Source organism: Mastigoproctus giganteus, chromosome 6 (assembly GCF_048544385.1).
Source record: "Mastigoproctus giganteus isolate SK-2022 chromosome 6, ASM4854438v1, whole genome shotgun sequence".
Classification (NCBI taxonomy): domain Eukaryota; kingdom Metazoa; phylum Arthropoda; class Arachnida; order Uropygi; family Thelyphonidae; genus Mastigoproctus; species Mastigoproctus giganteus.
In genome coordinates this window covers 942780-969752 of record NC_143580.1, presented here as the reverse complement: position 1 = coordinate 969752, position 26973 = coordinate 942780, and the positions used below count along the sequence as shown (strand labels likewise).

The window sequence follows — 26973 nt, the reverse complement described above, 5'->3', positions numbered from 1 at the left end:
TTTCAGCATTGACTTGTACTTGTTAAGTAATTCTGCCGGTCTCCTACTCTTAATTTCACATTCAATAAATCATGAATAGGACACCATGGGCACTCGTTGCAACCAGTCTACAATTTCTCGAAAAACTTAATATCTGACTGTATTGTAATACCCAAGTCCCTTTCCTCCACTACCGGCTTTAGTTCAACTCCCCCCCCCCACCAAGTGTATAAGTTATTTTGGGGTTACTGTTCCCCAGGTGAATACCTTAAACTTTGCTGGATTGAAGCATAGCTGCCAATTTTCTGACCATCTCTGAAGTCTATCTAGGTCATTCTGAAAAAGCCCTGCTTGGCGGCAATCATTAACTAGTCTAGCAATTTTTACATCATCTGCAAATTTAGACATCATGCTCTCTATCCCTTCATTGATGTCATTTATGAAAATCAAAAAGAGGTCCTAATACTGATCCTTGGGGAACCCCACTTCTTACATCAACCCAATCTGAGGAATAACCATTTATCACAACCTGCTGCCTCCTCCCACCCTGCTATCCATTTAAGGATTTTCCCTGTGTTTCCAACCTGTTCCAGTTTAAAAAGTAACCACTCATGTGGGACTGAGTCAAATGCTTTGCTGAAATCCGAATAAACAACGTCAAAATAATTCCCTAAGTCCAGCTCTTGAGTGACCCTGTCAAAATAGCTAACCAGATTAGTTAAACATGATTTTCTCTAAAACCATGCTGAGTATCCTTCAGAATTCCATTTCTATCTAACTGATCCTGAATTCCACCCTTGATCCTAGTTTCCACGATTTTCCCCACTACTACAGTTAGACTAACTGGCTGGTAATTTTCCACTTCATTCTTAGATTCACTCTTATGTACTGGAGATACATTGGCACTTTTCCAATCCTACGGAATTACTTCAGGGTTCAGTGTTGCTCTCATAATTATGCACTCACTTGCCGCCTCCCTTAAGATTGTAGGGTAAATGCTATCAACCCTACAATTACTGTAGGGTTGATAATTACTAAAATTACTGGCCTCTAGACACAAACGTTTTTTCATTAAATAAACGCGTGAAATTTCAATATCATTAATTAAATTTTTTTTCAAATTCACTCCCAGAATTTCTCATTGACGCAAAGGGTTTTTCTTCTGTAAATATCAATGTAAAGTAACTGTTAAGTTCATCTGCAACTTCAGCTGGGGTATCTAATACTATCCCACGTCAATTACATAAGAGTCCAATCTAGTTTGTCCTCTTCTTTGCATTTATATATGTGAAGAATTCCCTATCCCCCTCTTTGCCAGCCTAACCTTTCCAGGGGCATCATTACAGATCAATTTGTAGCTGTTATAGCATTAGCACAGGCATATGATGCAAGAAAGCAAGCTTATACAGCATCAGCCAAAAAAAAAAAAAAAAAACCCTTCCCATTTCACCCGTCCAGTCACTCCATATGTTTGTCTAGTTCAGCCTTCAATTTATTTAAGCTATCAACTTCTACAACAACAGATGGAAATCTGTTCCAGCAAACAACAACCTGCTGGCTAAAGACAAATTTCCACACATCTATTCTACAACTGTCTTTCCTCAATTTGAATCTATGGCCCCTCAGGTTCTTAATCTGAGCAAGTGGCAGTATCCCATCAGCATGGAGCCTGCTGAAACCATTCAAGGCCTTATAGCCTTCAGTACTTTTTATTGCTCTGTAACTTTTCCATGCCGTCTTTTTCTGCTGAAGTAATTTGGCAACTTCATTATTCATTTAACTCGGAATCCTCCTCGTGGAGTATTTTTTTGCATTGCATGTAGAGGATCTCATCATAACCTTCACAATCACCTGGGCTGAAGATTACACCCACTCTCATTATACCCTTTGCTTCCAACTATTTCACACTATACAGATTCTAAACTAGCATGCAAAACGTCTGAATCTGGGAACACTTTTGTCGCTCTCAGACTACTTTTGATACGAAGCATAACCCTACCACCCCTTCTATTTTCCCTATCCTTTCTAAATACATTATACACACCGTACTGAAACTCGCCATCCCTTATCTCCGGGTGGCATCTTGTTTCTGGAAGCCCTATTATGCCAGAGTTACTTGTCTTAACCAGCAGTTCGAATTTACTCATTTTATTGACGGCACTTCTGACATTACTATATAAACAATTAAGACTTAGTGCTCTTGTATAGTTAACTACCCTGACACACCCCTTAAAGTTATTTAAGCTTGTTTCTCTGGCATTTGCTACCCACTCATTTGAAACGCTTTTGCCCTCACAACATCTTGCTACTGTGTTCTGTTGTGGTAAAAAAACAAATATCCTTGAGGTATGTGCAAGAGTTAATTTGACCAACACTATCAGATAAATGCGTATCTATATTACCCTTGTCCCCCCAAACTAGCAATTTCCCTGAACCTTTAAGGTATCCTCAATAATACTGGCAAAAACTTTTGCACCACCTTTGTTTAAATGTATCGCGTCTCTAAAAAGCAGATTCCTTCTATCTACAAGTGCAGGCCAAGCTTATAGAAATTTCCCCCCAAAAGCTTTGCAGAGTCCTTCAAGTCTTGAGTTAATCCACAAGGCTTTCAGCATATAATCACACATATTGTGCCTGAGCAAAATTGCAGACACATAGACATTGTGACCTAACTCGCAACATTTCTTCAGCATGGTCCTATATTTGTCTAAAAAACTGTCAGCTCATGTATGCTTAATGTTATTAGTCACCACATGAAAAATAATATTCTCTTTTCCCCACTTAAAATCTGACAGTCTGTTGGTGACATCATTCATAGTTGCTCCCAGCAGACATACCCTGGTTCTAGTCCACCTTTCCTTATTACAAAAAATATTTCCTGTTTCCCTGACAATATTTTCCTAATAGAACTAAGTCCTTTTGAACCAGAGTAGTTTGCACTTGGTCATTCTGTTCTGGGGCCCAAATCGGGAGTGCATCACTTGGTAGGTTCTCAAGTCTTGAGTCTCTGATGAGCTACCAGTTACATTATTCTCAATGGCAAGCACCCAATTTTTCAGTGACTCAAATTGTTCTAGCAATGCACCAAATTGTAATTTAAGATCAGTGCACTCCTTACAATGGTGAAAAAGAAAAGAATCTCCAAATGAGCTAGGATTATCCACTAGGTCGACCTTGGAATACATGTCAGAGGTTCTTCAAAGGATAAAATCATGACTCACCCGGAAATCGCCATCGGCTATTTCTGTATGAGTCATGGTACCCTCTGACAAAGTGTTCAAAGTGGATCTTGTAATAACCATTACGAAATTTACTAATTATTAATAAAAACAAAACTTTCAAAAAATTATATTTATAATATAAAAAAATAAATCAAACTTTTATTTTTTTTGTCCTCGTTTTTTTCCCATTATATATGGGGTCAGCATTTTTATTGTTTTGGCATGCAATTTTTATGGCTGGACGCTCTTCTTGATGCCAACCCTCACCCTTTATCCGGGCTGGGGATATGAGGTGGTCACTCCCTGATCTTCCGCATCCTCTGTATTTGGTGGTCACGGTCTCTAACACTGGTCTAATCAAGAAGCGTGTGCTACACACTACTGCTCCTGCTTACCTGGCTACAGAGGCACCCAAAAAAAAAAATAATAATAATAAATAAATCAAACTATTACGGGGGAAAAAAAATTATTAAAATAAACTTTACAATATACTAGCAAAATCTTTGAAATCTTGCTCTACTTCACTAATCCTGCTTTAATTCCCTCTTATCTATGCTTCGTTAATGCTACTATGAACAGCTGTAATAGGCACGTCTGCTCACCATGAACCAACAGTAGAATGTTCTGTAAAATGATATGTATCCCTACATATGGATTAATTATTCCATATGTAGGGATACACATCAGTATGGCAAAATGTCATACTGTCTTGATGACTGCACAAAAAATTCTCACACCACCTTCAATTTTCATTATGTATTATGAAGAAAACTGTTGCTACTGCAGCAAAAAACATAATGAAAAGCATCATAAATAAAGGACTACCCATATCCAGTGATCTCACCCTTATCTGTTTCTTTATGTGGTTCTCCAAGACTCATAGGAACACGATATGACGGTTCATCTGACTGAATTATTTCTAGTAGCTCTGCTTCCGTTATAGATTCAGGTTCTGGTAGCTGAAATTAAATTATTGTCATTGAAAAACCATACAGAATTATTTAACCAAAGAATATAAATAATAAAAAATAAAGATGATCAAGTCAAATACCAATATTTGGTGCATTATCTTTAGCCCACAAAGTGAGCTAAAGATAATGCACAAAACAGGCTGGAAAGAAATAATGCTTTAAACAAGCTGGAAAAAAAAAAAAACTTTACAGAACACATTCCAATAACTCTGTATTTTAATTATGTTATTTAAAGAATGTTTTCTATAAATTAATTTTCTGAATTTTGATGGCATTTCAGAATATTTGTGGATACTATTTTAAAGTCTTTCTGATATTGCACAGATGCTGATAACAGGGCACTGGCTCTACACTTTAGACTTGAAAATGACATGTACAAGGATTTTGAAATGTTGGCAAAACTGTCCTCTAAATGGTTGGGTTATTGGAATCTTTTCTGGAAAGTTTACTTTCCAACTTGTTTCAATAAACTCCATAATTTTTTGCTTTTAAAATTTTACATGAAGTGCAGTACTGTTTAATTTTCTTATTAGAGTTAGTTAATTCCCATATATGTCTTTCTTCCAAGAAATTAAAGAAACTTAAATTGTAGGTTAGTGCAAATGCATCATTTTAACATAGCTATCTACCAAAGTAGTTAAATTAATTAATTAAATTGGCATCGTTTTGGTTATATCTCATATTGTGACTGCCTTCACAAAGAGTTGCCATGGTATTGTACTACCTCGAATAAATAACACTTCACCAGTGGAGAAGACTATTGTTATTTATTCTCAGCGGATACCACCACCCAGATGTAGTGATATAGACTATTTATAGTCTACATCACTACTCACCATCAGGCATCTCTCATATTGTGAAGTTATACTTCATAACTGGGTTGTCACTATTGCAACACCAAAGTACCTGCCCACCCACTGAAAAGAAGCCAACAAGCTTTGAAATGTTGCCGTCTGGGTGGTGGTATCCACTGAGAATAAATAACAATAGTCTTCTCCACTGGTGAAGTGTTATTCATTCGAGGTAGTACAATACCATGGCAACTCTTTGTGAAGTCAGTCACAATGAGATATAACAAAATGATGCCAATTTAATTAATTAATTTAACTACTTTGGTAGATAGCTATGTTAAAATGATGCAATTGCACTAACCTACATATTAGTCATTCTACCTCATAGCATGAGGCCTTTGCCCTTAAATACTTTATAACTTAAATTATTATTTTTTTGTTTCAGGTTCAAAATATCTCAATCAGGATTATTTCTAAACATTTTTTCCCCCCTTATTGATGAGTATATCAAAACTCAGTGGTAGCAATGCTGTGCAATCATAAAGAAATATAGTATAAGAACATACTATATTAATAATATAGTATATTAATAACAATATTAAATGTAGTTTTTTTAAAGGTGAGTAAAACCAAACACAGTCAGTCCTCGTATAGCACAATAGTTGTGTTCCTAGAAATCCTCATGCAATATAAACAGGCCCCTCATGCAATATAAAGCAAAAGGCTCAAGCTAATGGAAGTGCTGCGGCTCAGAGCAGAACTGAGGGGGGCAGTTGTCCTCTGACTCACAGCCTTATAAAATGCACTGTTTGCTTGATGTTTGCAGAGCAATCGGGTACGGGACATGATACTGCCAAGGGGGGATGTCTTTGTGTGTGCGCGATGCAAGGAGTGTATCGATATTAGGCAACAACTCGGCGTTCTTATGGGCCTATATGAGAGCTTGAAGGACAGGGTGGATGCCCTAGAAGAAACTAAATTGAGGGGCCCATCAAGCTCTCAGCTGCCCACATCAACGCCAGAGCTTGCACTTGGGCATCGCGTGACACAGAGACAACCCCTAAGGCAGAATGCGCTGGTCCCGAAGGAACTAGTAGTTGTTGGTGACTCTATTGTCAGGGAAACGGGGAACATGCTTTGTAAAAAAGATATGTGGAACAGGACCAGGGTATGTCTGCCAGGGGCAAAGGTTGATGACGTTGTAGAGCGAATATCATCTTTTAAGGGCACAAAAGGTGATATAGTTGTACACGTTGGCACTAATAATATTAAGAGTAGGAGACCGGCAGAATTACTTAACAAGTACAGGTCACTGTTGAACAAAAGCCGAGAATTAGGGTTGAATTTGAAAGTGTCTGCAATTCTGCCCAGACACGATAGGAGGGAGTATATGATGAGAGCCTTGTCGATCACAATTCGGCCCTGGAAAGATTGTGCAAGGCTCAAGGGGTAGAATTTTTTTCAGCCTGGACTGTACTTGTTAACAGGAGAGATTGCTTCTACAGGGATGGGATACACTTAAATAGAAAGGGTGCAAGAATATTTGCTGATGCTATCGAGGCAGTGTTAGGTGGGTCGGAAAACTGCTAGCTTGGGGGGAGACAAAGACCAATAGATTGACAGTAGCCACTGGCAGAGGTGAAAGAGATTCTTGCACTGCTTCTATTAGAATGAGCAGAAGCCTGAAAAACAAGATGCATGGTATTTCAGAGACTGCTGGGAGCCATTGCGGTACAAGTAAACACATGGGTTGTGTTAGGGTAGCTAAGAATAGAAACAGGTGCAGGTATACTTGCGTGTACACCAATGCTAGGAGTTTAGTAAATAAATTTGATGAATTTGAGGTATTGCTCAAAACATCGAAGGCAGATATTGTTGGGATATCAGAGACGTGGTGTCACACAGATATAAGGGATGCAGAACTGCAATTTGGGGAGTACAACGTCTACAGAAAGGATAGACAGGATAGGAAGGGAGGAGGGGTTATGTTATTAGTTAAGAAACACATAAAAACCGAGGAAGTGAAGCCAGTTGACATCGCTGGACAGTGCAGTGTGGAGTCAGTTTGGTGTGACATAAACATTGGGAGATCAAAATTGAGAGTGGGAGTGTGCTATAGGCCTAATGACTCTGATGAGTATAATAAGGAACTGTACAGGGAAATAGAGTGGGCCAGTAAATCAGAGTGTCTTATAATGGGAGATTTTAATTTCCCAGATATTGACTGGAATTTGGGGGCTGGTTACTCACACACTAGCAGGACTTTTGTGGATTTATTGGATGATTGTTTTCTACATCAGCATGTTCGGGAGGCAACTAGAGGGAGTAATACTCTTGATTTGATTATCAGCAGTGATTCTTCATGCATTAAGAATCTGCAGATAAATGAACCACTAGGTGGCAGTGATCACAGTGTGCTGAAGTGGGATTTACTGAAAGAGGTAACTACCATTAGGGGTAAAGGGAAGGGTTATTGCTTCCGTAAAGGCGACTACGATGGACTGAGACAGTATTTAAATTCTATACAGTGGGACCAACTGATGATGTTACCAACAGCAAATTCAAAATGGGAAGCATTCAAAGAACTTATCTTGGAAGCTACTAGGCTTTACATACCAACTAAGAAATATTGTTCAAGGTTTAGGCCAAAATGGATGTCAGATGAACTAATGAGGCATATGGCAGAGAAGAAAAATGCATGGGATACTTACAAATTAACACATGACACAGAAGCCTATGATAGATACAAGTTGATATGCAATCAAGTTACAAAGGAGGTTAGGCAGGCGAAGGCAGATTACGAGAAATCCTTGGCAAGGGATGCAAAGAAAAACAGCAAAGAGTTCTTTACTTATGTAAACTCTAGAAGGAAGGGGATGAATCAGATTGGTCCACTTGATATTGATGGGTCAAGTGTAGATGATCCTGCTCAGGTAGCTAACAAACTAAATGAATATTTTGCATCGACATTCACACATGAGGAGTTATTCAGCGAGGGGAATGCCAGAGGTGTATTCAACTCTAGCAGTAAGCTACAGAATCTTGAAATAACTGGGAGTAAAGTGGAGGAGAAACTGTTGAAGATAAACACAAGAAAGGCACCCGGGGTGGATGGAATCTATCCAGTTATATTAAAGGAGGCAGCAAAGGAAGTAAGCAAACCCTTAGCCATAATTATGAGAGCTTCCTTGGACTCAGGAGAGGTACCCATAGACTGGAAATGTGCAAATGTGACCCCAATTCACAAAGGAGGATCAAAGGCTGACACAAGTAATTATAGACCTGTGAGCTTAACTTCTGTTCCAGGAAAATTAATGGAGGCACTGGTTAAAGAAGCACTGCAGGATCATTTAGACAAGACTTCAGTTATAGCTCAGACACAGCATGATTTTGTTAAGGGGAAGTCTTGCCTGACCAACTTGATTGGATACTATGATGCAGTCACAAAAGAACTGGATGTAGGGAATAACTTTGATATTATATACTTGGATCTTAGAAAGGCTTTTGATACTGTTGCACATGGAAGACTGCTACACAAATTGGAGCAGTGTGACATTGGAGGCAAATTGCTGTATGGATAAAGGGGTGGTTGAGGGGGAGAAGACAGAGAGTGGTAATCAATGGACACTGCTCATCGTGGACTGATGTTATTAGTGGAGTCCCTCAGGGCTCAGTGTTGGGTCCATTATTGTTTTCTGTATTTATAAATGATATTGATGATGGTATATCGGGCTTAATGTCCAAGTTTGCAGACGATACAAAGGTTGGCAGGGTTGTCAAGGACACTACTGACACTATGCTGCTGCAACAGGATCTGGAAAGGTTGAGCAGATGGGCTGAGAGGTGGCAAATGAAGTTTAACACTGATAAATGTAAAGTACTACACATGGGAAACAGCAACCCCAGAGCAACGTATCAACTCTGTGGTACTACACTGACAGTGGTAGAGAATGAAAGGGACTTGGGGGTGGTTGTGTCTTTGTGTCTTGATCTAATGGATTTTAATTACACTTTGAGTTGTTCCTGCTATGAAAGTTGGTTTTATTTTCTCTGCATTCTTTCTAATTCTCGGCATTGCCTCATTTAGGCCCATAGCACATGCAATATCACATGGTCTTTCATTCGCTCAAAGACCATAGCACGTGCAATATCACATGGTCTTTCATTCGCTCAAAGACCATAGCACGTGCAATATCACATGGTCTTTCATTCGCTCAAAGCATTTCACAATTTCATATTTTTTCCTCTATTGGCAGAGGCAGACTGGCCACAAGCCTTACTGGGGAAACCCCGGTGGGCCAGAGGCCAGAAGACTAAGGAGACCAATGTGATTTTGGCCATAAATGCTAGTATGAGGCCACTACAAATTTTTGATCCAGTCCGCCTCTGTTTATCAATATTGCTTTTCTTTTTCTATCTAAATCTGTAGTGTCTTCACCAGGAGGCTTCCTTTTCACACCTTTTAAGTATTTTACTCATTTTTAGGGAATAAAGCACAATTACAAAGTGAGAAGGCACGCTTGATACACATAATACACACATGATACAACATAAAAAAAGTTGCGCATGTGTAGCAACTGAATAAACAACATTGTAAATGCAGAGACACACTATTAACACCTCACTAGCTCACATTTTACTAAAGCACATTTCTGGGGGTTACTACCATAACAAAAAAAAACAATTTCCAGTTGCATTTCTGCTAGTGGAATCTGTTATAAACTGGTAGTAAACTCGATCTAATTGCATTTGCGATAATACCGATAGCTGGAATTGTGTGGGTGTTTACGTTATTATGGTGAAATGTGTTTCCCCTTCACTGATATAAAAAACATAAATAGATTTTCAGAATCTTCTCTTCATTCCTATTGTGTTGCATTCAATTGGGGTGATTCCGCGTTCAACTGCCATTTCTTGTAAACACAAAGGCGAATCGTGCATAAGCGAATTCGGTTCGTGTTATATATGATATTTTTAGAAAACCAGAATTAAAAACATGACTGTTTTTAATTCTGGTGATTTTAGTGATAAATATATATATTTTTTTTCAGTGAAACTGATTTGCTCTAGTTAGTACAACTATGTGCATAAAAAAATAAATTAATTGTAAAATAAATTATTATTAAAAAAAGTTATAACACTTAGTTAATAGAGCTTCTTAATGTACCGTTATTTTGAAATTTGACTTAAAGAAAATAATAGCAAAGCTTAAGTACTGTACTCACCTCAAATAATACACTTAGTTGCATGGTGTTTAAGACAAAGTTATGGAAATTCAATTAAGTTGCACAGAAATGGAAATTCAATTAAGTTGCACAGAAATGGAATTTAAAAATAAATAGAGTAGGGATTATTAAAAACCTGTAATTAAAATTTGCCCAAAGGAAGAAGAAGTGCAACACCTCATCACCCGGTTGTCCTATATATAAATTGTTAAAACTATGAAGAACTAATAAATGAAGCCAATAGTCATAACGGACGACTTTCGTAATAACGTCTTTGGTTGGCAATAATAAAAGAGAAGAGGGATTGTATATTTAAAGAAATCCTAAGTTCCCGTGATGCATTTCAAGACACATGGGAGCTTGACATGTGCAAGGTTCCAGATGGGTGAAAGGTTTGTTGGGAGTTTTGTATTCAAAACGTTAAACTTGGTGTTAGGGCAACACCATTCCATTTTTCCAACATGAAGCACTTTTCATAGAATCGTGTCGCCGTGACACCAAGTTTAATATTTTGAATACGAAACTCCCAACAAACCTTTCACCTGTCTGGAAACTTGCTTGTTTGTTTGTTATTTGGTTTTTTTAGGAACATTAGCAACTAAGGCCATATTGCTCCGGGAATATGCGGTGGTCATTCCCTGATCTTTCCGCATCCTCCGTATTTGGTGGTAACGGGCTTGAACCCCGGTCTAATCAAGAGGCGTGCTGGAAACTTGCACATGTCAAGTTCCCACATCCTATCATGGGAACTTAGGATTTCTTTAAATATACAATCCCTCTTCTTTTTTATTATTGCCAACCAAAGACCTTATTACGAAAGTCATCCTTTATGACCATTGGCTTCATTTATTAGTTCTTCATAGTTTCGACAATTTATATATATGACAACCAGGTGATGAGGTGGTGCACTTCTACTTCCTTTGGGCAAATTTTAATTACAGGTGTTTAATAATCCCTACTCTATTTTTAAATTCCATTTCTATGCAACTTAATTCAATTTCTATTAAACACCATACAACTAAGTGGATTATTTAAGGTGAGTACTGGCAGTTAAAATTTGCTATTATTCTCTTTAAGTCAAAAAAGTTATAACCTAAGTGACTGCTTCTCAACAGAGAAGCAGTCACTTAGGTTATAACTCCAGTTTTACAAAATTATAATGCAACCACGAATGCATATTTTTTTCTATTCAGAGTTTTTCCAGTTTTCTAACTGGGAAATGTTTGCCAAAATCTGAAGCATATTATACAGTAACTTTTAATAGAAAGTATTAAATGAAATTTTGATACCACACCAAGTACACATCAAGATGTTATACCAACATGGTTTTCCAAATCCATTCAGCTGATAGTAAGATGCAATGTAAGGTGATTTCAAAGTTTTCTTTTTTATCTGAATATTATTCTTGGCATTTTATACAGTGACTTCCAACATATTATTCTACGATGAAATTCTGCTACCTAATCAAATACCCATTCAAGAAGTATTCCACTGAAAAATTTCTCTTGGAATTCAGTGTTTATACAAACTTCCAATAGAAAATTTTCAATGAAAGTCCTATTAAATGTGATTCAAAATTTTAAACTGATATATTTTCTAAAACCAATCTATTGTTAGTAACATATAATGTTAAGTAATTGCAAAGTTTTCTGTCTGACACTGTTTTTTGGGGTTTAGATTTTTTAATGGCTTTCTTAAACTAGAATTTTTAATTTTTCTTAGAGCATAATGTAAAGTAGACACTCTGGTATATGGTTTAGTTTTTCATTATGTGTAGGCAAGTCTGCTCATTTGTAACTATTTTCCAAATGATGAAAATAAGCATCATGCAAGTTATAATAAAAGATTAATGTATACAGACACACACACTCTTAAAAAATGGCATTTATCATAAGATTAGTTTTGCTGTTTAATGTTTTTATGGCTCCCATTCTAGTCCTTAGAAAATGAATGCTGTAGATTGAAACTAGAAGTGATGATGTAAAAAATGGAAGAATGCTAAAATTTTGAAAAAAATTTAAGAAATTTAAATTTAATTTCTTTTGGTTTTAAATCAATTGGTACATTCATAATTGATGCCACCAACAGTGACCAATTATAACTTTATAAATATAAATAAATAGAATAAAATTACAAATACAAATAAATAAGTAAAATCGACTGTAAAATGTAGTATAATTTAAAATGCCATAAATCATATCAAATCATATAAACTTTTAAAAATGCTATACATTAAAAGCGTTAAACCCGTACTACTGTAAAACTGAAGCTTTCAGCAGCATCTTTCTCAACATAAGTAGTGCTGCATCAACAACTGCTGCTGGGAAGGCTTAATGCTTTATAATGAACTGTTGATGCAGCACTACTTATGTTGAGGAAGGCAGCAGATGTTGCCGAAAGCTTCAGTTTTACAGTACTATGGGTTTAACGTTTTTAATGCATAGTATTTTAAAGTTTCATCGTAAATTCAAAAAGTTGGCAGTTCTGAATTTTGTAGCAATCTTAGTCTGTTTACATACCTCATATACAGTAACACAAAAAGATTAGCTAAATACAATGCACAAGCGATATTGGAAAAACTGTATGCACAACTAGAGCTTAAAAAATAATAATAAATAATAAATGTTGAGAGAGAGAGAGAAATTAGTCCAGAGGATTTTCTATATGGGGGACCGATCCTTGTTAATTTTTCAACAAATGCATAGGAACTATAGGAACTCATTTAAAAAACTTTATTCAACTCATCAACACCCACCACTAAGCTGCTACTCAACAGTGTCCTGCTGAAAAGTATTTTAATTTTGATTTTTCTAATAAAAATTCATCAAGTGACATTTCATTAATAAGAAAGAAAATAGTTTAATTATAGGTCAAAATGTGAACTACAGTTGGTGCTGTTTCTTAGGTATATGACTTTTGAGGTTATGATGAACATCATGGCGAGATCCAATATTCCTAATATTTCGAGGGTACAGCTCTAAAACGGTGTTCGCAGGCCGGCCGCTAGTTAGTACACCGGACCGAACCTATTGGTAACTCTTTAGGAGACTTCCGGATCAGCTAGTGTATAATCTTGCTACCTCTACTCTGCCAGATAGTGACTGGAGGGAGTCCGGGTAGTGTGTATGCGGGGAGCATTGTCGAGGCCACGTTATGTCAAGGATCTGGGTATATTCTTACCACGTGTAAGCCATATCCAAAAATCTCATTACTTCATACAGCATGTCCCACCCACTTTTTCTTACTACTGAATAGACCATGAATTGTCAAACTAATAGAACAAGCTTATCTGGGAAAAGATCTAAACCTCCTAAGCACTTCCTAATTCATTTCACAAATATACGTGGTCTCAATTCTAATCTCAACGATGTCCATTTCCACTTGCAGTCTGCCAAACCCCATGTACTTTTTCTGACAGAATCTCAGTTATTGTTTGATTAAACTACTGCTCATCTCAGATGCCCAAATTATTCGCTGTATGATTCCTTTCGCCTCAAAGGTGGTACTTGTGCATATGTCCATTCTGATATTCCCTGCCAGAGACTTGGCAATTTGGAATCTCCTCTGGCTTAAAATCTCTCTACCTCATTGTGTCAAATTCATCTGTTGTCTCTACTGTTCTCCCAACTCCACTAATCACTTGGAGCTCTTTGACTTCCTCTCTTTGCAACTTGACTTTCTCCAGTCCAACTTTCCTAACAGTGAGGTAATTTTCATTGGTGATTTTAATGTTCACAACTCCAGCTGGCTTCCGTTTTCTAGTCACACTGACCCAGCAGGTTGAGATGCTGAGGCTTTTGCAATTACTAATGACTAGCACAGATTGTTCATTTACCTACAAGAATACCAGACAATCCTAATCATACAGCCAATACGCTTGATCTTTTTCTCACAAACAACCCTTCTAAGTACACGGTCGAAGTGAGAGGTCCTTTAGGCACTTCAGATCACAACTTGGTGATTGTCTCTTCTCCAATGGAACCTTTATCCCATGGCTATTCCCAACCTCGTGTTGTTTGGCATTACAAGAATGCAAAATGGGATGACCTGCGAAACTTCTTTTCTTCTTTTCCTTGGTCGGATTACTGTTTCAAAACTTCTGATGTCAACTTTTGCTCAGATCGTGTCAGTGAAATTATTCTTGCAGGAATGGAATCCTTTATCCCACACTCCACTTTAAAATCTTGTCCTTTATCTAAACCTTGGTTTTCCAATAAATGTGCTAAGGCTGTTCAAGAGAAGAATGTTGCATATCGTAATTGGCTTGTCTCTAATTCTTCAGTTTCATTTTCTACCTACACCAAAGCTCGCAACAATTGTAAAGCAGTTATTAATCAGTCCAAACTAGAGTTTGAACAGGCTAAGAGTAGAAAACTTGCTTCTTGTCCTAATGGTAGCCGAGCATTTTGGTCTCTTGCCAAAGCTATTGGCCGCAACTTTTGCCCATCTCTGCTCCCACCTCTGTCCAAACCAGATGGTTCTGTTGTCACTTCAGCCAAGGATAAAGCAGACCTGCTAGCATCCCATTTTTCTTCCACCTCATGTATTAATGATCTTGGTAAAACCCCTCCCACTATTCCCAACACGCTCCATTCAATGCCTCCTGTGGTCTTCCGTCAAAAGGATATCAGAAGGATTTTGATGAATCTTGATGCTAAGAAAGCTCCAGGTCCTGATGGTATTTCTCCACTTGTTCTCAAAACCTGTACTCCTGAACTTACTCCTATTCTTTGCCGGCTTTTTTCACTTTCTTATTCCAAAGGTGTTTTTCCTTCTGCTTGGAAATTTGCTCATATCCAGCCAGTTCCTAAAAAGGGTGACAAATCCCTCCAATCCAATTATCGTCTCATTGCAATTACTTCTACTCTTTCTAAAGTAATGGAGAAATCAATTAACCGCCAACTCTTAAACTACCTAGAATCCTTCCGTCTGATCAATGATCACCAGTATGGATTCCGTCAGTGTCGATCCACTGGTGATATTCTGGCTTATGTTGCCCATTTATGGACTAATGCAATGGAAAGGTTCGGCGAAACACAAGTAGTTGCTCTTGACATCTCAAAGGCTTTTGATCGTGTTTGGCATAAAGGTCTTCTAAACAAGCTTCCATCTTATGATTTGCCAACTGTTTTTAGTAATTGGTTATCCAGTTTTCTCTCTGATCGCTCACTGAGGGTGCTGGTAGATGGCTCTCTGTCTTCTAACTTCTCCACTAATGCTGGTGTCCCCCAAGGTTCAGTTCTTTCCCCCACTCTTTTCCTCTTGTATATTAATGACCTTCTTCCATTGACTAGAAATCCTATCCAGTTTTGCCGATGATAGCACATTGCATTCCACTTTCCATTTTGAGAAACCTTGTCCTGCTCAATCAGCTTCAACTTCTCGAAAATCTGCTACCAATTCCTTAAATGCCGATCTTCAGGTAATTCTCCAGTGGGGCAAAGAAAACTTAGTTGATTTCAACCTTTCTAAAACTCAGTCTTGTCTTATATCTCGCAAAAAAGGAGTCTTCTGCTCCTATGCTTATCTTTAGTGACACTCCGATTTCTAGGCAAAATGATATATCTCTTTTGGGGATTAACCTGACTTCTAATCTCTCTTGGCACAAGCACATTACAAATATTGCTTCCTTTGCATCTAAAAAACGTGGTTTTCTCTTTCGTTCTCGGCGTTACTTTTCTTCCAAACAGCTGCTCACTCTGTATAAATCGCAAATCCGCCCTGCCATGGAATATTGTTCCCACATCTGGGGTGGTGCCCCCAAAACCTCTCTCAGGCTTCTTGATTCCATTCAGAAGAGGGCAGTTAGGTTAATTAATGATTCATCTCTAACAGAATCTCTCCACTCGCTTTATCATAGACGTACTGTTTCTGCTGCATGCCTCTTCTACAGATACTTCCATGGGCACTGTTCTTCTGAATTGGCTTTTATAATTCGCGCTCTCTCTTTCAAAACAGTCCGAACACGTGCCGCCACCAGCCAACATCCATTTACTGTCCAACTTCAAACCCACAGAACCAACTTTTCATCTTCCTCATTTATTCATTCAACTGCCGTTTTCTGGAACAACCTTCCTTCATACATACATTTGTATTTCCTGAAAATTACAATCTACAGAAGTTCAAGTCCAATGTCAACAAATATCTTCTTTCGTCTTCTCAACCTCCAACCCAAGCACGGTACTAAGTACTATAGGTTCTAATACCTCTCGTGTTTGGGTTTCTCATAAAAAAAAAAAAAAAAATATCAACAATTTGGCCATATTGCATTATTAGGATTTACATTTATTAATTTAGGGCAAATTATTGTGCACTAATTTTATTATGTTTTATTATATTCTATTTTATTATGCTTAGTGCATAATAATTATTATGCCTATGCGCCAACTGAGACTAGCCTGGACCCGACCAAGAATGACTTCTACAACCAGCTCCAACATACGCTGGATTCAATTCCGCAGACAGAAGTGATCATCCTCGCAGGGGACTTTAATGCCCATATTGGCGTGGACAGATCTGGTTGGGAAACAACAATGGGCAAGTTTGGCCATGGGAAGATCAATGACAACGGCTTATGTTTGTTGTCCTTTGCCGCATCTAACAACCTGATCATTGGAAACAGCCATTTCCAGCACCCTCAAAAACATCAACTTACATGGTGAAATCCATCTGGCAAGGACTCAGCAATCCTGGACTACATTTTGATCAATGCCAGATTTCGCTCATCACTCATGGACGTTCGTGCCATGAGGGGACCTGATTGCGGATCTGATCACTACCTCATCCGGGCTAAGGTGCAGCTCAAATTACGGCATGCAAAAAGATCATCTCGGTCAGCCAAGCTGGACTGGAGGCAGCTAATGAATGCTGCCAACAAACAGGCATATCAGATCGCCCTATCCAACCGCTTCAAGATGCTGCCTGTGCCCGAGGATATAAATGAAGAAGAAAAGCAGATCTCTGATGCCATCCTGGAATGTGCCAAGCCCCTATGTCCACCTGCCCGACGTCGAACGCAACCATGGATATCAGACGAGTGCCTCGACCTCGTGGACAAACGGAAACAGGCAAAGTTGGTCGACTTTGAACGGTACCGGCAGCTAAACCGAGAAGTCCGACAAAGAATGACAGCAGAAAGAGAAGCATACTGGAACCAAGTGGCAGACGATCTTGAAGTGGCGGCATCCAAAAACGAGTACCGCACTCTCTACCGCACCCTCAGATGTCTGAGTGGAAAGACCAAATTGACTAGTGACAACATCAAGAATGCTGATGGGACCTTCGTGCGATCACCATCCGAACGCCTGCAACGGTGGAGTGAATTCTTCAAAGCTTTGTATAATCACGACCCACCTCAGGGACCGCCAGCAACAGCACTCTCGATCAACCCCCCTGAGGTCTCCATGGTCGATGTTGAGCCTACAGTAGAAGAAGTGAAAGCAGCCATACAATCCCTGAAGAATGGCAGGGCACCAGGAGTGGACCAAGTCACCACAGAAGCGATCAAAGCCGGGGGAGATGTACTGCTTCGCCGACTACACTCACTCCTCAAAACCATCTGGTGCACTGAACAAATTCCGTTAACATGGAGGAAAGCTATTATCGTACCGATCCACAAGAAAGGTGATAACCGGGACTGCAAGAACTACCGTGGCATCAGCCTCCTTTCCATCATCGGAAAGGTCTTTATGAAGATCATCCAGTCAAGACTGCAAAAACATCGCGAGCAAACCAGTCGAGAAGAACAGGCAGGATTTAGACCCGGGCGAGGATGCTGTGATCAAATCTTTGCCATTCGTCAGCTGATGGAGGAGAGGATCCGGTGTGGACAGCGAACCGTCATTGTTTTCATTGACTTTAAGTCTGCTTTCGACTGTGTCCACCGGCCTCCCTTATGGAAACTACTAGAGGTTGAACATGTACCTCGAAAAGTCATCACACTCCTCCAAACTGCATACAACGGTTTAACCAGCCAGGTGCGCATCCAGAATGATTTATCTGAGGAATTTACCATCCAAACTGGAGTCCGCCAAGGGGATGTAGCCTCCCCGTTGCTTTTCAACATCGTGGTCGACGCCATTATGAGGCAAGCATTCAGAAACAGACAGGGCATACAATATGACAAGGATCACTATGTGACTGACCTGATGTTTGCTGATGATAGTGCTATCCTTGCCGGTAACGACGCTGAAGCCACGGACATCCTCTACGACATTGCCCGCATTGCCCGGCCATACGGTTTGAAGATCAATGCTGGTAAGACAAAGGCCCTGACAACAGATGGGTCGCAAGCCACCATCTATCTCGAAGGCGTCCAGATCGAGCAAGTGCAGGACTTTAAATACCTTGGGTTCGCTGGTCCAGGAGAAGAAAGTTGCATCCACCATGGAAATCCACAGCAGAATTGGACAGGCGGCCACTGCGTTCGCCTCGCTCAAATGGTGTCTGTGGAAGAGGACCAACATTTCCACAAAGACTAAAATCCGACTCTTCCGGACTTTGATCCTGCCCATTCTTCTTTACGGATCGGAAACATGGATTTGTCTCAAGTTAGATTTGAACAAACTTGAGGTATTCCAAATGCGATGCCTGCGGCAGATCTTGGGCATCTCTCTTCGCGACCGCATCACTAATGATACCATCCGCGCCAGATGCCAACAGCAACCAACCATTGCCGACCAAATCCAGAAGCGAAGGCTCAGATGGTTTGGCCACGTATGTAGAATGGGCACGAACAGAATACCATCCACACTCCTTTGGAGACAACGACCCACCCAATGGAGCATCCAACGGACCGCGCCTAGGAAAACGTGGGCCAAGCAAGTGGAAGATGACTTGAAGAGCCGAAGTCTCGACCTTAACCAGGCCAGGACTGAAGCCATGGATCGTAAGGTATGGAAGAACATCACAGAGCAAGTCCGAAACCCTGCGGCACCTACAGCAGCATACTGGTTGCGTGGCCAACCGCCTCCCCCAGCTGCTAGCTAAGGACCAAAGAAGAAGAAGAAGATGCACAATAATTATTATTATTATTGTGGCATTTTAAATTTCTATTTCCATCAGAGACCTCCAGTCTCTGATGGAAATAGAACCACTCCTTCCATTCTGAGTGAGGAGGTCTTAGAAATTCCTACAGTCTCTGATGGGCCTAGAATCCTGATCTCTCCAAAAGAGGTGCCTCCGTAGCCAGTGGGCAGGAGCAGCAGTGCATAGCACACGCTTCTTGATTAGACAGGGGGTTCGAGCCCGTGACCACCAAATACAGAGGGTGCGGAAAGGTCAGGGAATGACCACCGCATATCCCCGGAGCAATATGGCCTTAGCTGCTAATGCTCCTAAAAACCAAATAACAAACTCTCCAAAAGAATGAAAAGTAGGAAACCTATCACAATAAAAAATAAAAAAGAAACTCTCTCAATGTGTTAAAGTTGACAGTTAATGTTACTGAATTTACACGAAATTCTTGAAGCAATTACAGCTTTGATGAATTATTATGCCTAATATGCGACATATCAAATTGCAGGTGTCTTCATAGCAACAGCCATAAAATTCACTGCTATAGACAATGTTTTAGAACACAGAATGCTATATTCAACTGCCCTTTCTTTTCACATGGAGTTTTTGAAAGCAATATTATTACTGAATCTGGCTAAAATGTGCTATTTGACTAAGTAAAAAAAAAAAAGAAAAAAACTTCAATGAGCAGCCATGCAGTAAACTCCTACAGGATATAATTTTGTAAAAATTGAACAAGTATTAGGCGTTAGTAATTGCCAAAAGATGTAGAGATAGGAATGTACTGAACCAAAATAAAAATTACTTAAATAGCCTGTCCTCATATCATATTCTTTCCACTATCCAGTTACCACTTAAACCGGATTTGATCCAAATATTATGTAGGACACTTGGAGCAAGTTTTTACAGGAATAACAAATGATCAAACATTGGAGCACAACAATCAGCACATAAGTTTGACGTGACTGTGGTTCAAACCCACATAACTGCTAAATATAGTTAATGATTCTATTTATTATAAAAATGATGGTTGTAAACTTTGTATGTATGTAATTGTGCAAGAGTATAAACATGTTTTTTTTTTTTTTCTACAAAGAATCTGGAAGTTATGAAGAAACTGAAAAATTATGTATTTAAGTGTTTTTAAATATTGATTTTTAAAAAAATTTTTCTTTTTGGATGCAATAATATCCTTTACTTTCATATGTATTACTTGATTCCGTTTCTTCAACTCATAGATCTGAACTTGAAAAAAAAAAAAAACAAAATCGTGTGTCTATCCTGTAAGCACAAAAGATGTTTTATTAACCATTAACCATTTTAAAATCAAACAGCTAGAACCAAAATCATGAATGATGTAATGTTTTATGCTCACGCCCGCTACTTATTCTACCGAATCAATGTAATGTTAGTGACATTAGCGTTATACTTCAGTCTTTTTAAATCTTTTAAATATCTGGCCTGTACAGTGTACATATCACACAACAATGTAAACTACGTGGAGATCGGGGAAACCCCCGGTGCCGTTAGACCCTAAACACACTTCACACTTTATACTTCATTCTGAAATATTTAGTATGAACAATGTAATGTTTTATGCACATGCCCGCTGCTTACTCTACCGAATCAACGTTTGGAAGAGGTTAGGCCAATAGCCTAATTACCCATCTGATTGTATAATATGATTGCAACAATACAAAGTATTTGTATTGTAACAATCTGCATTTTCATTACATTCCATTGTTAGGAGCCTAGATATTTTCACATTAATAATTTTCTGAGTAGTGAAAAGACACTGAATGCCGCACTGCTATAACCTTTGTGTTCAACAATGCCGAAACCAGGTACAGAGCGAGGTCGAGAGTATTGAGCAAGCCAACCTAAGAAAATAAAGATGGAGGTAGCAATGAGTCTGCAAGAATGACAAAGGCTATTGAGGTTGACAAAGAGAATGACAAAGGCTATTAAGCATAAAAGACAAACAGAAAATCAAGCGTTGGATTTAGCAGTGCCTTCAATCAGCAATGCTGCTCCATCTAACGACAATGTACCCAAAATGATAATTAATTATGTACAGTACATTCTCCAATTGCGGAGCAGATGAGTTTAAATGATCAAGCTCCTTTTCTTTGCACAGACTACTATTTACATAAGGATGCCCATCAAGAGTTTGAAAGGATATTTATGAAAAATGATTTCTGTTCTATGCTACATTTGTGATCATCTATGGTTTGAAAATGACACAAAGAAACCAGCCTGGCTGCTAAAAATGTACCATTGATACGCACTTCATTTCCTGATGTTCACGTCGATGGCATTCTTGTGTGTAATAGTTGTAGAGGATCACTTAAGAACAACACCATTCCAGCACTATCTAAGTTGAACAGCTTTTGTCTACCCAGAAATTCCATCACATTTACCAAAGATGGATTTAGTGACAGAGAGGCTTATTTATCTTTGCTTACCATTCATGCAAATAAGGCACCTGAGACATGCATACGGATAATACGGCATTCTGGGCCAAGTGATCGATGTGCTTGTTTCATTCAACATGATGGTCCATTGCTTGCCAAGGGAGATTGATGATGATCATTGTATAAACGTGCATATAAAATGAAAGAAATTACACAGTCCCAGCTATTTGATCGAGTTAGCAAAAAAAGTGAGTGGTTAAAGCATGGCTTCAATATTTGGTCAACACACCTCTATTGATTGTATCAAATCATGATAAATTAACTTGTGACTCCGTTCATAATGATAATGAGCCAGCTCATACGATCTGACCGACACAGTGTTACTGCATTTCCTTTACATAGCAAAGAAGATAATGAGATTGAGAATGAGAGACTCTTTTACGGTGGCTTTCAAATACATAGTACAAAACTGACACATGAGCAAGTTTAATCCAAAGAATACATTTACAGCTTTATTGAAAACAATTTGGCCTTTCTAAGGACAATTCCAAACTCAACTTACTACTGGGCTCAACATCGTAAGCATGATCTATGCTATGATTAGACAGCTCGATAAACCTACAATGTTCTTGACTTAGATGCTATAAATTGTGCAATATACTTCAAGAAGATTGTAGATGTAATTAGGAACATATTGCAGTCAAAAATTGTAGCCTGTTTGGTCAATTTTATGTGGTCAACTTTTTCAAGCACACAGGATTTCAATATTGCGATAGTCCACACGTGCACATTTTGCTGTGGCTAAATAATGCTCCCTAAGATCCTTTGGAAATGTTATTTCTAACCAATACTCCATATCATCTCGTTTATGTAGCAATGAAGATAATGAGATTGAGAACAAGATGCTCTTTGACAGTGGCATTCAAATACATAGGTAAAGATACAAAACTGACCCGCAAGCAAGTTTAATCCAGAGAGTACATTAACAAATGTATTGAAAACAATTTGGCCTTCCTAAGGACAATTCCTAACTCGACCAACTACTGAGCTCAATGTAAGTGTGATCTATTTGCTATGATTAGACAGCTTGGTAAACCTACAATGTTCTTGACTCGTAGTGCCAATGAAATCAGTTGGCCTCGCTTGCTTCAGCTATTGTACAAGTTACAGAATAAGGGGTACAATATTAGTGAGGACGCAAGCGATGTGGACCATGCAGAAAGCAAAATTAGTGAACAAAGATGCTGTAACTTGTGCGTAACTTCAAGATGATTGTGGATGTAATTATGAACATATCACCGTCAAAATATTATAGCCCATTTAGGTAGCAGTCCCACATTAATGTACAAACATATGGTACTACACTCAGGTAATGGAAAATAAAGAAGACCTGGGGTAATTGTGCAGTCAGATATGAAGTCTCTGAGCAGTGGAGACAGGCTGTCAGGACAGCTCACAGAGATTTGGCAGCAAGAATAAGGAAGTGATTATCTCATTGTATAACACATTGGTTAGGTAACATCTTAAGTACAGGCTGGAAGCCTCATTTTTAGGAAAGATGTAAATCTGTTGGAATGGGTGCTAAGAAGGGCAACAAGGTTAACAACAGGGACAAAATGGTGCTCTTAAAGGAAAGGCTTCAGTTCTAAAAATTGCTGTGTCTCGAGACCAGGCACCGGTGGGAAGATCTGAATGAGGTGTTTAAGGCTTTGAATACATTGAGTGAGCTCAATGTTGATGGAATCTTTCCTATGGCTCAGACTACACGAGGGGGGCATAAATTCACACTAAGGAAGGATGTTCACGGGTAGATGCGTGGAAATGACCTTTGGCCAGTGGATAATCTACATAAATAAAAGGAAAAACTAGAGACACTATTAGATAGAATGGACAGTAATCTAGGAAGTATTTTTTTTTTTTTATGTGAAAACATCTTTGGCAGCACCTATTAAATTTCAGACTGAATTAAAAACAAATTTGTCATGATTTTGCAACACGAAATTGATATCATATTTAGTTGGTTGATTGATTTGATCGACAAACTGGAAATTACGATTTTGCGAAGTGGAAATCATGTGTCGCAAAATCATGACAGAGTAGTAAATTCTAGGGGGATGAAAGAGCTGTCAATGAGAGAAATGACGTTTTTGATGTCATTTCTGGTTTGCCAATCAAACTGACAAAACGGAATTCATGATTTTGCATGGAAATGAAGGATTTTTTGTGGAAATATGGAAAAAACAAGGAAATAACGCATTTTGATGCATTTTGGGTTTGTCGATTTTATCACCAAACTGGAAATGACAATTACAAAATTGAAATGATGTTAGCAAAATCGTAACAAAATACTCATGATTTTATTGAATTGAAGCACCATTCCTGCGACAAGGCATGAATGGTGCTTCGATGGTGGCCGGATAAACAGACATGTCTGTCGTTTATTAGGCGTTATTTTCTTGTAACATGTAAATGTTGTTTGTTTGTTTGTTGTTTGGTTTTTAGGAGCATTAGCAACTAAGGCCATATTGCTCCGAGGACATGCGGTGGTCATTCCCTGACCTTTCCGCATCCTCCGTATTTGGTGGTCACAGGCTCGAACCCCAGTCTAATCAAGAAGCGTGTACTACGCACTGCTGCTCCTGCCCACCTGGCACACGTAAATGTCTGTCTGTAAGTTTGAAGCTTGATGCTCCCCGAAACTTGCTAGTGAAAACAGATACTAACTTGTCGATCATTGCAAGGTGCTTTGTTTGATCTCACCAAAAGGATCTTTGGGAGCTTTATTTAGCACCAGCAAAATGCGCGTATGTGGACTACACTGATGTTGAAATTCTTTATGTGCCTCAAAACAGTTGACCACATAACTGACCAAATGGGCTATAACATTTTGACTGAAATATGTTCATAATTACATCTACAATCTTCTTGAAGTATACTGCACAATTTACGGCATCTAGGTCAAGAACACTGTAGGTTTATCGAGCTGTCTAATCATAGTAAATAAATCGCGCTTGCGTTGAGCCCAGTAGTAAGCTGAGTTCAGAATTGTCCTTAGAAAGTGCAAATTGTTTTATATAAAGATGTTGATGTATTCTTTGGATTGAACTTGTTCTCGGGTCAGTTTTGTAGCTTTACCTATGTATTTGAAAGCCACCATCAAAGAGTCTCTCATTCTGAATCTCATTATCTTCACTGCTACATAAAGGAGATGATAGGGAGTAATGCTGAATTGGTCAGATCATTGGAGCTCGCTCATTGCCATCATGAACGGAATCACACGTACATTCCCTCTAAACATTCTGAATTGTCTGAGATAAATGCTTGGAAAGGAGAGTTCCTCTGCATACTCATTAAACAGTAAGCTCTGCGGTTATGACAGTTAATCCTCAGGTGATTCTAAGGTATTTATCCTTGCTCCACAATATTTACTGTTTGGCAATGAGACTATCCTCGATCGCAACTACTTCGGTTATTAGCATTAGCATTAGTAGAGGCGTTTGATGCAAGAAAGCAAGCTTATGCAGCATCAGCCAAAAAAAAATAAATAAATAAAATAATAATAAATAAATAAATAAAAAATAACCACTTCCACTTCATCCCTCTGTTCGTTCGAAATACCTGTCCAGCTGAGCCTTAAACTTATTTAGGCTATCAACTTCCACGACAAGGGATGGAAGTCTATTCCACCAACCAACCACCCGCTGGCTAAAGGCAAATTTCCACACGTCTATCCTACATCTGTCTTTTCTCAATTTGAATTTATGCCCTCTCAGGTGATTATTCTGAGCAAAAGGAAGAATCCCATCAGCATTGAGCATGCTCAAACCATACAAGGCTTTATACACCTCTATCAGCTCACCTCGCTGGTGCCTAGTCCCCAGACACTGTAATTTGCAAAACTTAAGCCTTTCTTCGTAAGAGCACCCCTTTGTTCCATTCACTAAGCTTGTTGCCATTCTCTGTACTCGTTACAGCATCTCTACATCCTTCTTGAAATGAGGCCTCCAGACCTGTATACAGTACTCTAGGTGTGGCCTGACCATTGCTTTATACAAGAGAATAATCACCTCCTTATCCCTGCTAGAAAAATTCCTATATATCATCGACAATACACCATGAGCTACTCTTGCAGTCCATCTGCACTGCTCAGAAAACTTCATATCTGCCTGCACAACCACCCCCAGGTCCCTTTCATTCTCTACCACTGTCAGTGTAGTACCACAGAGTTGATACGTTGCTCTGGGGTTGCTGTTTCCCATATGTAGTACTTTGCATTTGTCAATGTTAAACTGCATTTGCCACCTCTCAGCCCATCTGCTCAACCTTTCCAGATCCTGTTGTAGTAGCATAGGAGAGGACAGGCACAACTTCAGCAAGTTTTACCTCTCGAGTATTGTTGCCAGAATCAAGATATCCAACTGATAAATACAACACTGTAGAGGTTGAAGGCATTGAAAATTCAGAAAGTTTTTTCGAAACACATTACAAAATTTTTCTATTGCTGCAGAATCAGCATTGGCAAGTTCACTGCATAATCTAATGTTGTGAAAACCAGTGTGATGCTTGAACCAATTAAACCGCCCGTTGTTTGGCATGAACTTGACTTGGGGTTCTCCCTACTTACCCTTAATTTTTTCATATATACTTCATGCTTTTGCTTGAATGGCCATTAGACTCAGGGGCACTGTCTTCTGAATTTTCCATCCATATTATTAATAGCTTTTCCATCTGCGATATAGCACCTGAAAGCTGTTTTGTGATCATTGTTGGTCTTAAATTCGTTGATCCTTTAACATATTCTTTTATATGTGCACTGTCCTTTAAAATAGCATTCACTGTTAAAGCATCTAGACCTAATTCCAGTGCAATAGGTGGCAAACTTTGTCTTGCTTTGTACTTCTTAATCATTTTCATCTTCATTTCTAAATCAATTTTGTTTCATTTCCTAGAACTGCCACCACTTGCACTTTATGTTGGTCACTTTACCTTCATCATTGTAATAAGTAAATAGGAATAAAGAGAAGGTTCTGAAAATTTGTGCTTTATGTGACCGAAGATTTCAGTGAAGGGGAACGCACATCACCATAATAACGTAAAACCCAGCACAATTCCAGTTATCGGGATTATCGCAAATGCAATAAGATGGAGTTTACTACCCATTAATCGATTCACTAACAGAAAAGCCCAATAAACTGGAAAGTGCAAATTGTTTTTATTGTTTAATGGTCATGACCTCCAGAAATGTTCTTTAGAAAAATATCAACAAGGCATTCAAAACTGATTCTTATAATGGAATATTTTAGAGAGATAAATAGCTATTATATAGCGAAAATTTCAACTTCAAAAGGTCTTGGAAT

At 38.7% G+C, this 26973-nt stretch overlaps 1 protein-coding gene across 2 annotated transcripts in view; it reads right to left on the bottom strand.

Annotated features, from left to right (window-relative positions):
- Positions 1–26973, bottom strand: part of LOC150083784 (PIH1 domain-containing protein 1-like) — a 187708-nt gene that overhangs the window by 121539 nt on the left and 39196 nt on the right. For both annotated transcript variants that reach the window (XM_090374877.1, XM_090374878.1), the window contains exon 3: positions 4045–4159. In XM_090374877.1, coding sequence (XP_090231003.1) covers positions 4045–4159 — 115 coding nt within the window. The remainder of the gene's footprint in view (positions 1–4044; positions 4160–26973) is intronic.